The sequence below is a fragment of the Neophocaena asiaeorientalis genome, unplaced genomic scaffold (genome assembly GCF_003031525.2).
Source record: "Neophocaena asiaeorientalis asiaeorientalis breed wild unplaced genomic scaffold, Neophocaena_asiaeorientalis_V1.1 scaffold79, whole genome shotgun sequence".
Taxonomy (NCBI): Eukaryota; Metazoa; Chordata; class Mammalia; order Artiodactyla; family Phocoenidae; genus Neophocaena; species Neophocaena asiaeorientalis.
This window is the reverse complement of record NW_020175402.1, coordinates 4784171-4795081: the sequence shown is the minus strand read 5'-3', so window position 1 is coordinate 4795081 and position 10911 is coordinate 4784171. Positions and strand designations below refer to the sequence as shown.

The 10911-nt window shown below is 54.1% G+C and overlaps 1 protein-coding gene across 1 annotated transcript in view; it reads right to left on the bottom strand.

Annotated features, from left to right (window-relative positions):
• ZDHHC18 (zDHHC palmitoyltransferase 18) overlaps positions 1-10274 on the bottom strand; it is a 25523-nt gene extending 15249 nt beyond the window's left edge. The window contains exons 1-3 of the mRNA XM_024766880.1: positions 10218-10274; positions 8394-8692; positions 4056-4216 (exon numbers count right to left, since the gene is read on the bottom strand). Of these exons, the coding sequence (XP_024622648.1) occupies positions 4056-4216; positions 8394-8692; positions 10218-10274 (517 nt within the window). The remainder of the gene's footprint in view (positions 1-4055; positions 4217-8393; positions 8693-10217) is intronic.
• Between the last annotated feature and the right edge of the window lie 637 nt (positions 10275-10911).

Here is a 10911-nt window from a genome sequence, read left to right as displayed (position 1 = left end):
GCATGCAGTGTGGCCTGGGCACCGGGGAGTGGAGTGAGACGACGAGGGAAGGCTGGGCCGGAGCCTCCTTCATCCTGCAGGCGAGTGCGCCTCCGAGGACGAGCTGTCAGGAGGGGGTGGGAGGTGGGTTGTTTCCTGGCCGTGACACTAAGCAGCACTGAATCACATGATGAGAAAGTCACTCCCTTTTCAATTCTCTTTCGAGCCTCGACTCCATCCAGGGGAAAGTGTCAACTTTTAACACCGAATACCTGTGACCCTCACAGGCCTCAAGGTGACTGCTTTCCACAGGCGACTGTAACCACCAAGAATTCTGTAACACCGTCATGCTTTTGTTCTTACGATTATCTTCTATTTGGAGCAACTGGCTTCTGCTAACAGGGCTGATATAAATTTTCCTTGTAAAAATCGTTTAAAAGCAAGCCATGTAAAGGAAAATACTAAAGAAAGGAGGGTACGAGGGGAGATGCAGAAGCGCAAAAATCACCGAGGTTGTACTCCAATGGCCGATCTTCAGGAAATGCTGCCGAGGGTAGTAGGGTGTCACCCAAATTCTGAGCCAGGGAGGGCCAGGTCAAATCTGGACCTTGGAGAGACAACTATGACCGAAGGGAGAGAGGACAGGGCCTGGTCAGCGAGTCCCGAGCCAATCCAGGTGGAAAATGAGGTGTGACTGCCCGGGGCAGTGGGCTTCAGAAGGAGCAGAGGGGAGACATTCTGGGGGCAGACAGGATGCGGTTTGCGACCTGCTGTGTGGTGACGGAGGGAGAGGCGGCTTCTGTGTCTGTCGTGTGAGCTGTAACCGTGGCTAGGTGAGTGTCTGTCACTCAGATTCAGGTGTTCCTATGACTTCCCATCAGACCAGGAGCTTCGTGGGGGCAATGTTGCCGCCTCCTCCTACCTCTTTTCCAACTGCCCAGAGCCCATGGGGGAGTCTAGCTCCACGGCTCACCAGCTGACAAGTCAGGAGCTCAGGCCAGGGTGGCCAACCAGCCCTTTTGCCTGCGACTCTGGGGTTCCCCAAGATATGAGGCTTTCAGTGCTAAAACAGGGACAGTTCTGGGCAAACTGTGAAGCGCTGGCCACCCCAGCTGGGACGGTCCTCGCACGGTGGGAGCCCTAGAACCAGATCCCATGGGGCTGGAGCTGCTGGCCTATGGGGCCAAAATGAGAAGGTCACACTGTCTGCACAGGCCCGGGCCCCGGTAACCAGCACACGTTTATAGGGACAGCACCACCCACCTCAGAGCCGGCCCCCGACCTTCTCGAAAAGGCTCGGTGACTTTAGTCCTTTTTAAGAAAATATGTTTCACCCTGATTAGAAGCCTCCAGTTCAAGTTTAGATTCAAAGACCCCCAAGATGCCATTTTCCAGGCTTGGGAACTGTTCTCAAAGGGATGTTTCTGACCCTGACACTCAGGGGCCCTCAAGACTGACTCCACGCACCCTCCAAATTCTCTAAAGCACTCCTGTGTCCAGCCGACACGGCCTGCTCAGCTCCCACACCTGCCCCCTCCTTCCCACTCTGTCCTCCCCTCTTCCTGTTCCATTTGCACAGAGGGCTCCCTTCACACACCTTCCTGTGCTTGAACTCCACCCAAACTTTATGGTTTGGCTCAGGGCACCTCTCCAGGAAGCCTCCCACATAACCTCCAGGCAGAAGACACCCTGGTTTCTTCGATCCTCTTCCAAAACCTCCTCTAACCTGTGGCGGCCAGTCAGGCCTTCCAGCTTGGACTGGGCTAAGCTGGAAACCACCAGCGGGAGGGTTCACATCAGATTCATATCCCCTCCCCCGCAACCTCCCTGCCTCCTCTCCTTGCAGTCTGGAGTCGGCATACGGAATTAACACATAAACGACCAAACATATAATGCCTAGTTAGGAGAAATTCCAACTGTCTCTCCACCAGTCACCAGGGGACAGCAAGGAGCACCTCTGCAGAGGCTGGTCCGTTCAGCCAACGTCACTGAGCCCTCCACGTGACGGACAAGGTGAACAAGACACTTACCACCCAGGAAAGGCCGCTGGGTTTGCCTGACAATTCTGTAATGACCACCATGCAGCCCAGGGCCATGGTGGAAGGACAAGGTGCTCTGGGAAGGTGTCACGAAGGTGTAGCCCACCTGGGGTCACAGAGGCTTCCCAGTCAATTGAACTGAGACCTCCGAATAAAGAGCGTGTGGCCGCGGAAGACTGGGATGTCTCCCTGCCGCCATCTCGGAAGAGAAAGCATACAGCTTGGGGGTCAAGGCTCTGTCTCTGCGCCCCCGCTCCCGGCCGTGGGATCCCCTGCCTCAGTTTCTGCATCAGCACAAGCGGGCTGTTGCGAGGATTTGTGGGGATAATGGCTGGGGAGCACCCAGCACAGTCAAGCTCTCCCCAAACACAGGGGATTACCGTTGTCAGTATGACCCAAACAGCTCACAGGTGGCCAGAGGATTCCAGGCAGCCAGACCTCTGAGCCTGGGCTGAGCTGCACAATAATCCTGCCTCATGATTAGCCCCGACCCGGAGAGAGGAGAAACAGGGCTGCCCCGAGCCGCCCCTGCTGCCAGCGGCCGGCCGCTGCATCAGACCGCAGGAACCTGAAGCAGCAGAGACCAGGAGGCTGGGCGGCGAGTGGCTCAGGGGTGTGAGGGGGAAGGAAGCTGGATGCAGGCAGAGGAAGACGACAACCGAGGGCGTGGCTGAAGACAGGCCAGGGCAGAGGAAAGAGACAAAGAACAGACAAGCGTGGGAGAACATCCTCTCCCCTCCTGCCCGCCCTCCTGAGCTGCTCCAGACCATCGGTGGAATGACTTCCAGGACGGATGCAGCAGGGCTCTGCCACTCACAGGCTGCCAGGGCTCTTCAGAGGCAGCTGGGTATTATTTAAGTCTGTCTGAAAGCCACCCTGTTAGGGGAAGGAGCCAACCACGGACCGGAAACCCCTGAGGTGTGTGAATCCCCACGTCACTTCTCAGCAGGAAGGAGCTGAGGTGGAGCAAGCTGAGATTAAGGCCGTGGCCGTGGCGCCCAGCCACCCAGGACACCCACTCAGCACTCAGGGAGGCACCAAGGGCCACCTGGGTGCTGGGAACACAGGTCCCTCCTGGCCACGCTGCCCTTCCTGCCACTTCTCAAACACACCAGTCTGGTCGCCAATCCCGGCTTTTGCTTTTGCTACGTCCAGAACGCACATTACTGGCTCATCTCAAGTGCCACCTCCTCCAGAGGGCTCCCCCTGACCGACTCGTCTGGACCAGCCCACTCCCCACACCACCGTGCTCTCCCCCAGACACCCATGCAGCTCAACTCCTCATCTCTGCAGGTCTTTGTGTCTTTGCTCAGATGTCACCTCCTTCACAAGGCCTTCCCCACCCCCCGATGTTTTCCCCCTATTTAAAATTGTACACCCTCCCCCAGCTCTCACCCTCCTTCCCCCAGCTTCCCTCTTCTCTGTGTCACAGGCTAGATATTTAATTGTTAACTGTCTTTCCCCTCCCACTGGAATGTCAGCTCCAAGAAGACAGGGATTATCGTCAGATTTGTTCACTGCTGTATCTAGAAAAGTGCCTGGCACATAGTAGGGGCTCAATAAATGTTTGATGAGTGAATGAGTAAGTGTGTTTAAGAGCAGGGACTCTGGTCAGAGTGCCCGGGGTCTCATCCGCGCTCTTCCACTGACTGTGTGACCTTCGACCATTTACTTAACCTCTCTGAGACTCAATTTAATTAATCAGTAAAAGGAGAATAACAACAGTACCTGTCTCACAGGATTACTGGGGGGTTAAATATGATCATGCATATAAAGAGGTGAACACAGTGCCTGGGCTCCAGTGAGCACTCAGTACCGTGTGGCTCTCAACACCAGCCCTCACGTGGGAGCATTTCTCGCTTATTTGCTCACGTGCTTATCCTCTGCTTCCTCCACTCTAGCATCGGCTCCAGCTTGCCCTGCTCACCACGGTACCCCCAGTGCCTAGCACAGTGTGGGAAGAGAAAATCAGGCCTCCTCTCAAATCAAGAAATGCAGAGCTGGGAGACACAGCCACAGCTGGAGTAGGAGCCTCACCGATCTGTTTCTCCAGGGCCGCTGCCTCACAGACGGTGGCCCGGGGCAGGATTCCGGGGTCGGTGAAACTTGTCTGTAGCAGGCAGCTCATGACGAAGAAAAACAGGATGGCAGCAATGATGGGGATGGCGAGGGTCAGCTGGCGGGCCAAGAAGGGACAGCTAGAAAAAGAGAGGGAGAGAGAGATAAGCAGACACTCCAAGGGCTGCCTGGGGCTCAGGGCTACGGCACCAGGCAGGCGCTGTCATCCCATCAAACACCACCACGGTCCTGAACAGAGGCAGATGTATGGTCCCTGGATGAGTGCAGCCCTGCACCCGTCCGTGCCTAGAGCAGACATCACTAATTGATCCTTGCACTTCCTCCCTGAGCCCCTGGCAGATGTGATCAACAGATCCCAGCACTCAATCCCTGCACTTGGCTGCAGCCTCAGATTCCTTCTAAACACAGCTTCAGGCAGCCACTACCAATGAACTGGACTGTCACTTGAGATGAATCATCCAAGACAGTGTTCACTCATTTATTCGGTCTCTCCACAAATATTTACTGAGGTCTTCTCTGTGTTAAAGGCAATGACTTCAACAAGCAGCAGGGATAACGGCAGTGAATAAGACAAGAGGCCCCCTGCTCCCTCAGTGAGGCTTATGGCCTAGTGAGGAAAACAGACCTGTAAGCAGAGAACTGCCACACACGGCTTGGCATGTTATAATGGGGAAGGGGAAAGTAGTAGAACAGTTAGGAAAGACTGGATGAAGGAGAGACTTCCTAAGCTAGAACCTGAATGAGTAGGGTCAGCCAGGTAAAGGGTGTAGGGGGAAGAGCATGGTCCAGCCACTGCCACTGTCACCCAAGGGCTGGCATCTGGAGTCAGTTCTATCAGGCCCCCTGACCCTAGTGGGCTCCAACAGCCTGTGCACGGGTCTGACGTTGAGGCCCGCCCATACTATTAACCACCATCCTATGTGGCCTTCCCTCCCAGAGCCAGAGTGGCACCTGATGGGGTGAGGAACTGCTATTTGGGGATGACTGACCGCTGGGAGGCCTGAATCAGCCAACATCCCAGGAGCTGGCACAGTCACAGAAGCAAACCCGTGGGCATCTGTATACACGCTGTTTCTGGAGCCTCCATTGTTGGAGGCTCTGGCCTCCAGAGAGGCCCTTCCCTTGAGGAGCAGAGACTGCCAAAACCAAGGGCTCCAAGTGGGCCATGTTCTGCTCCAAACATCTCAGTGGTCCCCAGGTCTGAGCCTCAAACAGTGCAGCGCCCTCTGTGTCACCCACATGACAATTCAACCAGTTCATGTACAACCAGACTTCTTGGGAGATGGAGAAGATTTGCAGAGCCCTCAGGAACACCAAGTCCTGGCCCCTGGTTTTACAGACGGGACTCCAAAGCCCACAGCCAGATCCAAGGTCACCCAGCCAGGCGATGGCAGGATTGGGGTCTCCAAGCCCCCAGCAAATGCTCTGTCCACTTCATTCAACAAATAAACGTATTTGCTATATTGTATTGCAATGTATTTACTGTATTGAGTGCCTACTACATACCAGGCCCTGTTCTAGGCACTGTGAATACAACAGTGAGAATAAATACCTGTTCTCATGGAGAGAGACAGGCAAGAAGCTAACAAGAAGCATAAGTGTAGTATGTCAGATAGTGGCGAGTGTTTTGGAGAATAAGTCAGGGCAGAGGGGACAGGAGGGAGGGGGCCAGTTTCCTATATTACAGGGATGGTCAGGGAAGGACTGGAGAAAGTGAGGGAGTGGGCCAGGACGCTATCTAAAGGAAGGATATTCCAAACCATGCAAAGGCCCTGAGGTCGGAGTATGTAAGGAGGCCAATGTGCCTGGGAGGGAATGCACAGGGGACAGTGGGAGGAGATGGGGACAGAGAGGAAGCCACCACGAGGGCTCTAGCTCTTATCCAGAGAGGCAGGGAATATTCAGATCTGACTTGGAAGTAAAGGGGGCACTCTGGCTGCTGTGTGGGGGTGGGAAGCAGGGCAGAAGCTGGGAGGCCTGTGCAATAATGCACCAAATCACACATTAGAGAAAATCATTCACAGCAAGAAAGGCCCTAGAGCCACGTTTACCTTTCCCCAGAGCCTTGGGAGAGTGTGAGCACCTCTCGCCCTCCAGGCCCTCGCCAACAGCGTTCCCATACGCCAGGTCCCTCCTGAGGTTCCACCCCAGCCCAAACCCAAACCCTCCTGCCAACACCACCAGCCCAAGTGAGGAGAAGCTGCAACAAAGACGAGACGATTCACAAGCTCTCCTGGAACCCAGAAGTCCTCACTTCCTCCCTCTCTGGGGACAAATCTGTCACCAGTGAAGATATCCCCTCAGCCCAGAGGTTCTGAATTGACCGAATCCCACACTGCAGGGTCACAGGGGCCGGCCCTGCCAAGCACCACTTCCTCCTGCCTCAGCTGCGTCCCTGGCTGGGAGGATCTGGTGGAGCCTGAGGGATGCTGGAAAAGGAACTTCCAAAACACCCACATGGGCGGGCCCAGTGGGGTGGATCTGAAACTCAGCCCAAGGGCCATGCTGGAGGCTGGGGGCTCCCCAGAGTTTCTGCTCGTTAATTATTCTGGAACTTTTTATCCACCCTGAGTCAGAAAGGAAAGGGTGAAAGGGAGAAGCTAATTGGTAGGAAGTCCTCACCTTGCTTCAAGGGGAAACCCAAGGTTGCAGATACATGATCTGGCAGCTGGAAAGGGTACCTGGGGGCCAGTGTCTTGGTGGAAGCCTTATCAAGGCCCTTGGGAAGGACTTTTTGGTGATGACAAGTAACAGCAGCAGCCAGCTTTAAATGCTTATCACCAGCTAAAAGCTTATGTGCATGAATTCCTGCCACCCTCATGACAACCTGAGGAAGGGGTACTATTATACACCGCATTTTATAGATGAGGAAACTGGGGTTCTGAGTAGTGAAGTGGCTGCCCCGAAGTCACACACTTGGTGCATGGTGGAGCTGAGATGTGAACCAGCTCTGTTGCCTGCAGAGATGGAGTTCTTAACCACCTGTAAAATTGAGTAAGACCACAAAGGATGGGTAGAACCAGGAGGGAAAGGTGGGGCTCACGCAGCATGGGTAGGGGTGCGTTTCTGTGTATGTGTGAGTGTGTGTGAAAGGAATCAGGAAGCAGGTGGCTCAAGCTAGAGATCAATGGTAGAGTGGAAAACTTCTGATACAAATATGTGACCCTGGTAAAGTGACAGGCATCCCTTCCTCCATCCATGAAATGGAGAACGCTGTGTGGGCCAATCCTGAGTCACTGGGGATACGAAGAGGTCAAAAAGCCATGGGGGCAAATATGACCTGTCACACGAAAATCCTCTCGACTCTTGAAAAATAACAAGGCACTGCAACTGTCCCTGCCGTGGAACAGGCCAGAAGGTACTCTGGAGTGTTGGGAAGGGAAAGAAAGCCAGGAGGTCAGGAGGTGGGGGGCAGGGGCCTGGGACATGTCTGGGGGGACCAGAGGAGGAGGAGGGAAGGACAGGAAGCTCTGGAGAAACTAAGGAAGGTGCTGGAGAGAAAAGGGGAGGTCTGAGAGGCCCAAAGATATTTGAGGGCCTAGGGTAAGGATGACTGAAGGGAAAGCAAGGGGGGAGGGTCTGAGAGTAGAGAGATGACTAGGGGACCCTAGAGGGACCCTGGAGGGAACAGGGAAGATGGCCGGGAAATCTGAGGTGGTATATAGCCAAAGGACAAGGAAGAAATTCAGAAGCTGTCTGGAAAGGATATAAAGAAAAGATGCCTCAAGGGGTCAGAAAGAAGCTGGGAACAAGAGATGGTCCAGGGGATAGGTGAGGAGAGGGGAATCTATCTAAGGAGCTGGGGAGGCCTGGGGCAGATTCTGAGAGGGCAGAGAGGATAGGGGTCTTGGAGGGACATGGGAGGGCAGTGATCCTGGCAGAGGTTGGCAAAGGCAGGGTGCCAGGGAAGGATGGGGGTGCTAGGGAGGGGCCAGAGGGGATGGGATGGCTGGCAGGGATGGAGGGGACCAGCTTAGATGGTGATCCAAATTGTCACGGAAGGATGGCGAGTCTGGGAGGGGACCAGAAAGGACAGGTGGGAGATAAGCAAGGAGACTGGAGAGGCCTGAGGGCAGATTCTGAAAGGCGCCAAGGAGAAGCTGGGAAGGGAGGGTGCCTGGCAGGTGCTGGGAAAGGTGGAGGGCCCAGGAGGTGGGAGAGGACGGGGTGCCCAGCAGGGGACCAGAGGGGCTGGAGTGTCCATCAAGGGCTGGAGAAGGTGGGGTGAGCGGCAGGCGGCAAAGGGGATCGGGGGGTATGGGGCGCCTCAGGGGGCGGGGACGCCGCCGAACTCACTCGAAGACGAAGAAGAGGACGGTGGTGGTGAGGATGAGCAGCAGCGTGAGGGCGAAGACGCCGCCGTGGCCGGATAGCATAAGGCGGCCGCCGCAGTAGAAGCGGTTGCGGCCCGGGAACACTTCCCACTTGCGCCGCGGGCGGCGGCCGATGCTCCCACTGCCGCTGCCGCTGCTGCTCCAGCGCGTCCTCCCGCCGCAGCGCCCCCTCCGCCTGGGCCTGGGATGGCGCTCGGGCCCCGCGGCCGGGTCCTGACCCGCTGCAGGGCCCCAACCAATCCCCTGCCGCCCCGATCCCTGCTGCACAATGACGGGGCAGCAGAGGCGCGCTCCAGGACTCTTTCTGTTCTTTTGCAATCAAACCATTTGTTGGGCGTCCGCTGTATTCCGGGCGCCGTGCCGAGCGCCGAGATTTGAGAGGTGGATTTCGTGAACTACTTCTGGCAATCTGTATTTCCAGGGCCAGGCTTCACCCATCTCTGATGACCTACTGGACAGGCATTTTGGGGGGCCAGCAGGGGTGGGGATGGGGATACAATCTGCTTTGAAAGCCAGGGGCCTGTTAATTACTGTGTTGAAGTTCGAAGTGTCCAAGGGGTATGTGTGGCACATCCTGTCCTCCCTCACCCAGCTCTGTGACCTGGACCCAGACCCAGGTTTCCTATCACCTAATGCAAGGTTGATGCCACAGGGCCCCAGTGTTTTTTTGTTTGTTTGTTTTTTAATTTATTTTATTGATTTATTTTTGGTTGTGTTGGGTCTTCTTTGCTGCGCGTGGGCTTTTTCTGGTTGTAGCGAGCGGGGGCTACTCTTCGTTGTGGTGCATGGGCTTCTCATTGCGGTGGCTTCTCTTGTTGCGGAGCATGGGCTCTAGGTGCACTGGCTTCAGTAGTTGTGGCTCACGGGCTCTAGGCGCGCTGGCTCAGTAGTTGTGGCACACGGGCTTAGTTGCTCCACAGCATGTGGGATCTTCCCAGACCAGGGATCGAACCTGTGTCCCCTGCATTGGCAGGTGGATTCTTAAAAACTGAGCCACCAGGGAAGCCCCAGCCCCAGGGTTTTTCAGGAATTCTGGGTGTATTCTTTTTCTGTTGCTGTGTAACAAATTACCACAAATTTAGTGACTTAAAATAACACACGTTATATCTCACAGGTTCCAGGTCAGGAGCACTGGGACTGCTTAGCTGAGCCCTTTGCTTAGTCTCAGAAGGTTGCAATCAAGATGTCAGCAAGGCTGCATGCTCATCTGGGGACTCAACTGGGGAAGAAAATACCTGCAAACCCACTCAGGCTTTGTGGGCAGAACTTATTTCCTTGTGACTGTCTGACTGAGGGCCTGGCTGTCACCCAGAGGCCTCCCTGAGGTTTCAGAGGCCATCTGCAGTTCCTTGAGGTTACCACAGTTCCTTGCCACGTGGGCTTCTACAACATGGCCTCTTACTTCATCAAGCCCACAAGGAGAATCTCTAGCCCCAGTCTGCTAACACAGAGTTTTACATAACGTAACGTATATGTAATGGGAGTGGCAGCCCAATACCTTCACCATATTTTATAGGTTAGAAGAAAATCACAGGTCCCACTTGAACTCAAGAGGATCACACAAAAGTGTGAATACCAGCAGGCAGGAATCACTGAGGCTCACCTTAGGGTCTGTCCATTGCACTGGGGTTACTGGAAAACCTAAGGAAAAGTATAGGAAAAGAGAGAGCTGGAGACTAGGACAGGAGAGAGTAAGAAGTCAGAATACACGATGCAGAGGGGTAGAAAGACAGCAACAATGACCTCAAGGTTCTGTCATTTTTACACATGACAGAGGCCACAGAACCATGCCCTTGGTGCCAAAGATTCTGGATTTGATGAGCGCCACCTTGGAGTGAACCATATTGTGGACTTCCCCCCTCTTGCTCTTTGGCTGTAGAACAAATTCACAAAACTGGACATACTGGTTCAAATACAGATTCCTGTCCCACCTCAACTGGATCTTCTTGCAACCCTAATTCTTGCTCCTTGTCACTTTACAGAAACCAAAACTATCCTGCTTGACTGTTAGCGACCCTCCTCTCGACCTCATAATTTCTATTTGTATCAATCCTTTCCTCTCATCTTAAAGATGTGGGCCTCATTCTGTCCTATGGCCAACCCTCCACTCATGTCCTATCTCTCTTCCTGTTCTCTGAGACTACAAATGCATCTCAATTCTCCTTTATCAATTAAAATGCAAAACTAAACTAAAAAACCAACAACAGAAACTGCTTTCCGTGTTGGCTACCTCCTCACTCGAGCTTCAGGTTTATCTTTTTCTCCCTCATTAGCCACTCTTATTAAAAAGTAGCTACCACTTCTCTGTCACTTAATCATTTCTTAACCTTTTACAACTCCCCTGAGAATTCTATCTTAAATGTCACTAGTGACCCATTTAGTGTGGCATACACTACCCGTTCTCACCAAAACCCACAGTTCCCAGCCTCTCTTACAGAGAGGTACTGAATCCTGGCTGATGGAATATGAGTGGAAGTGAC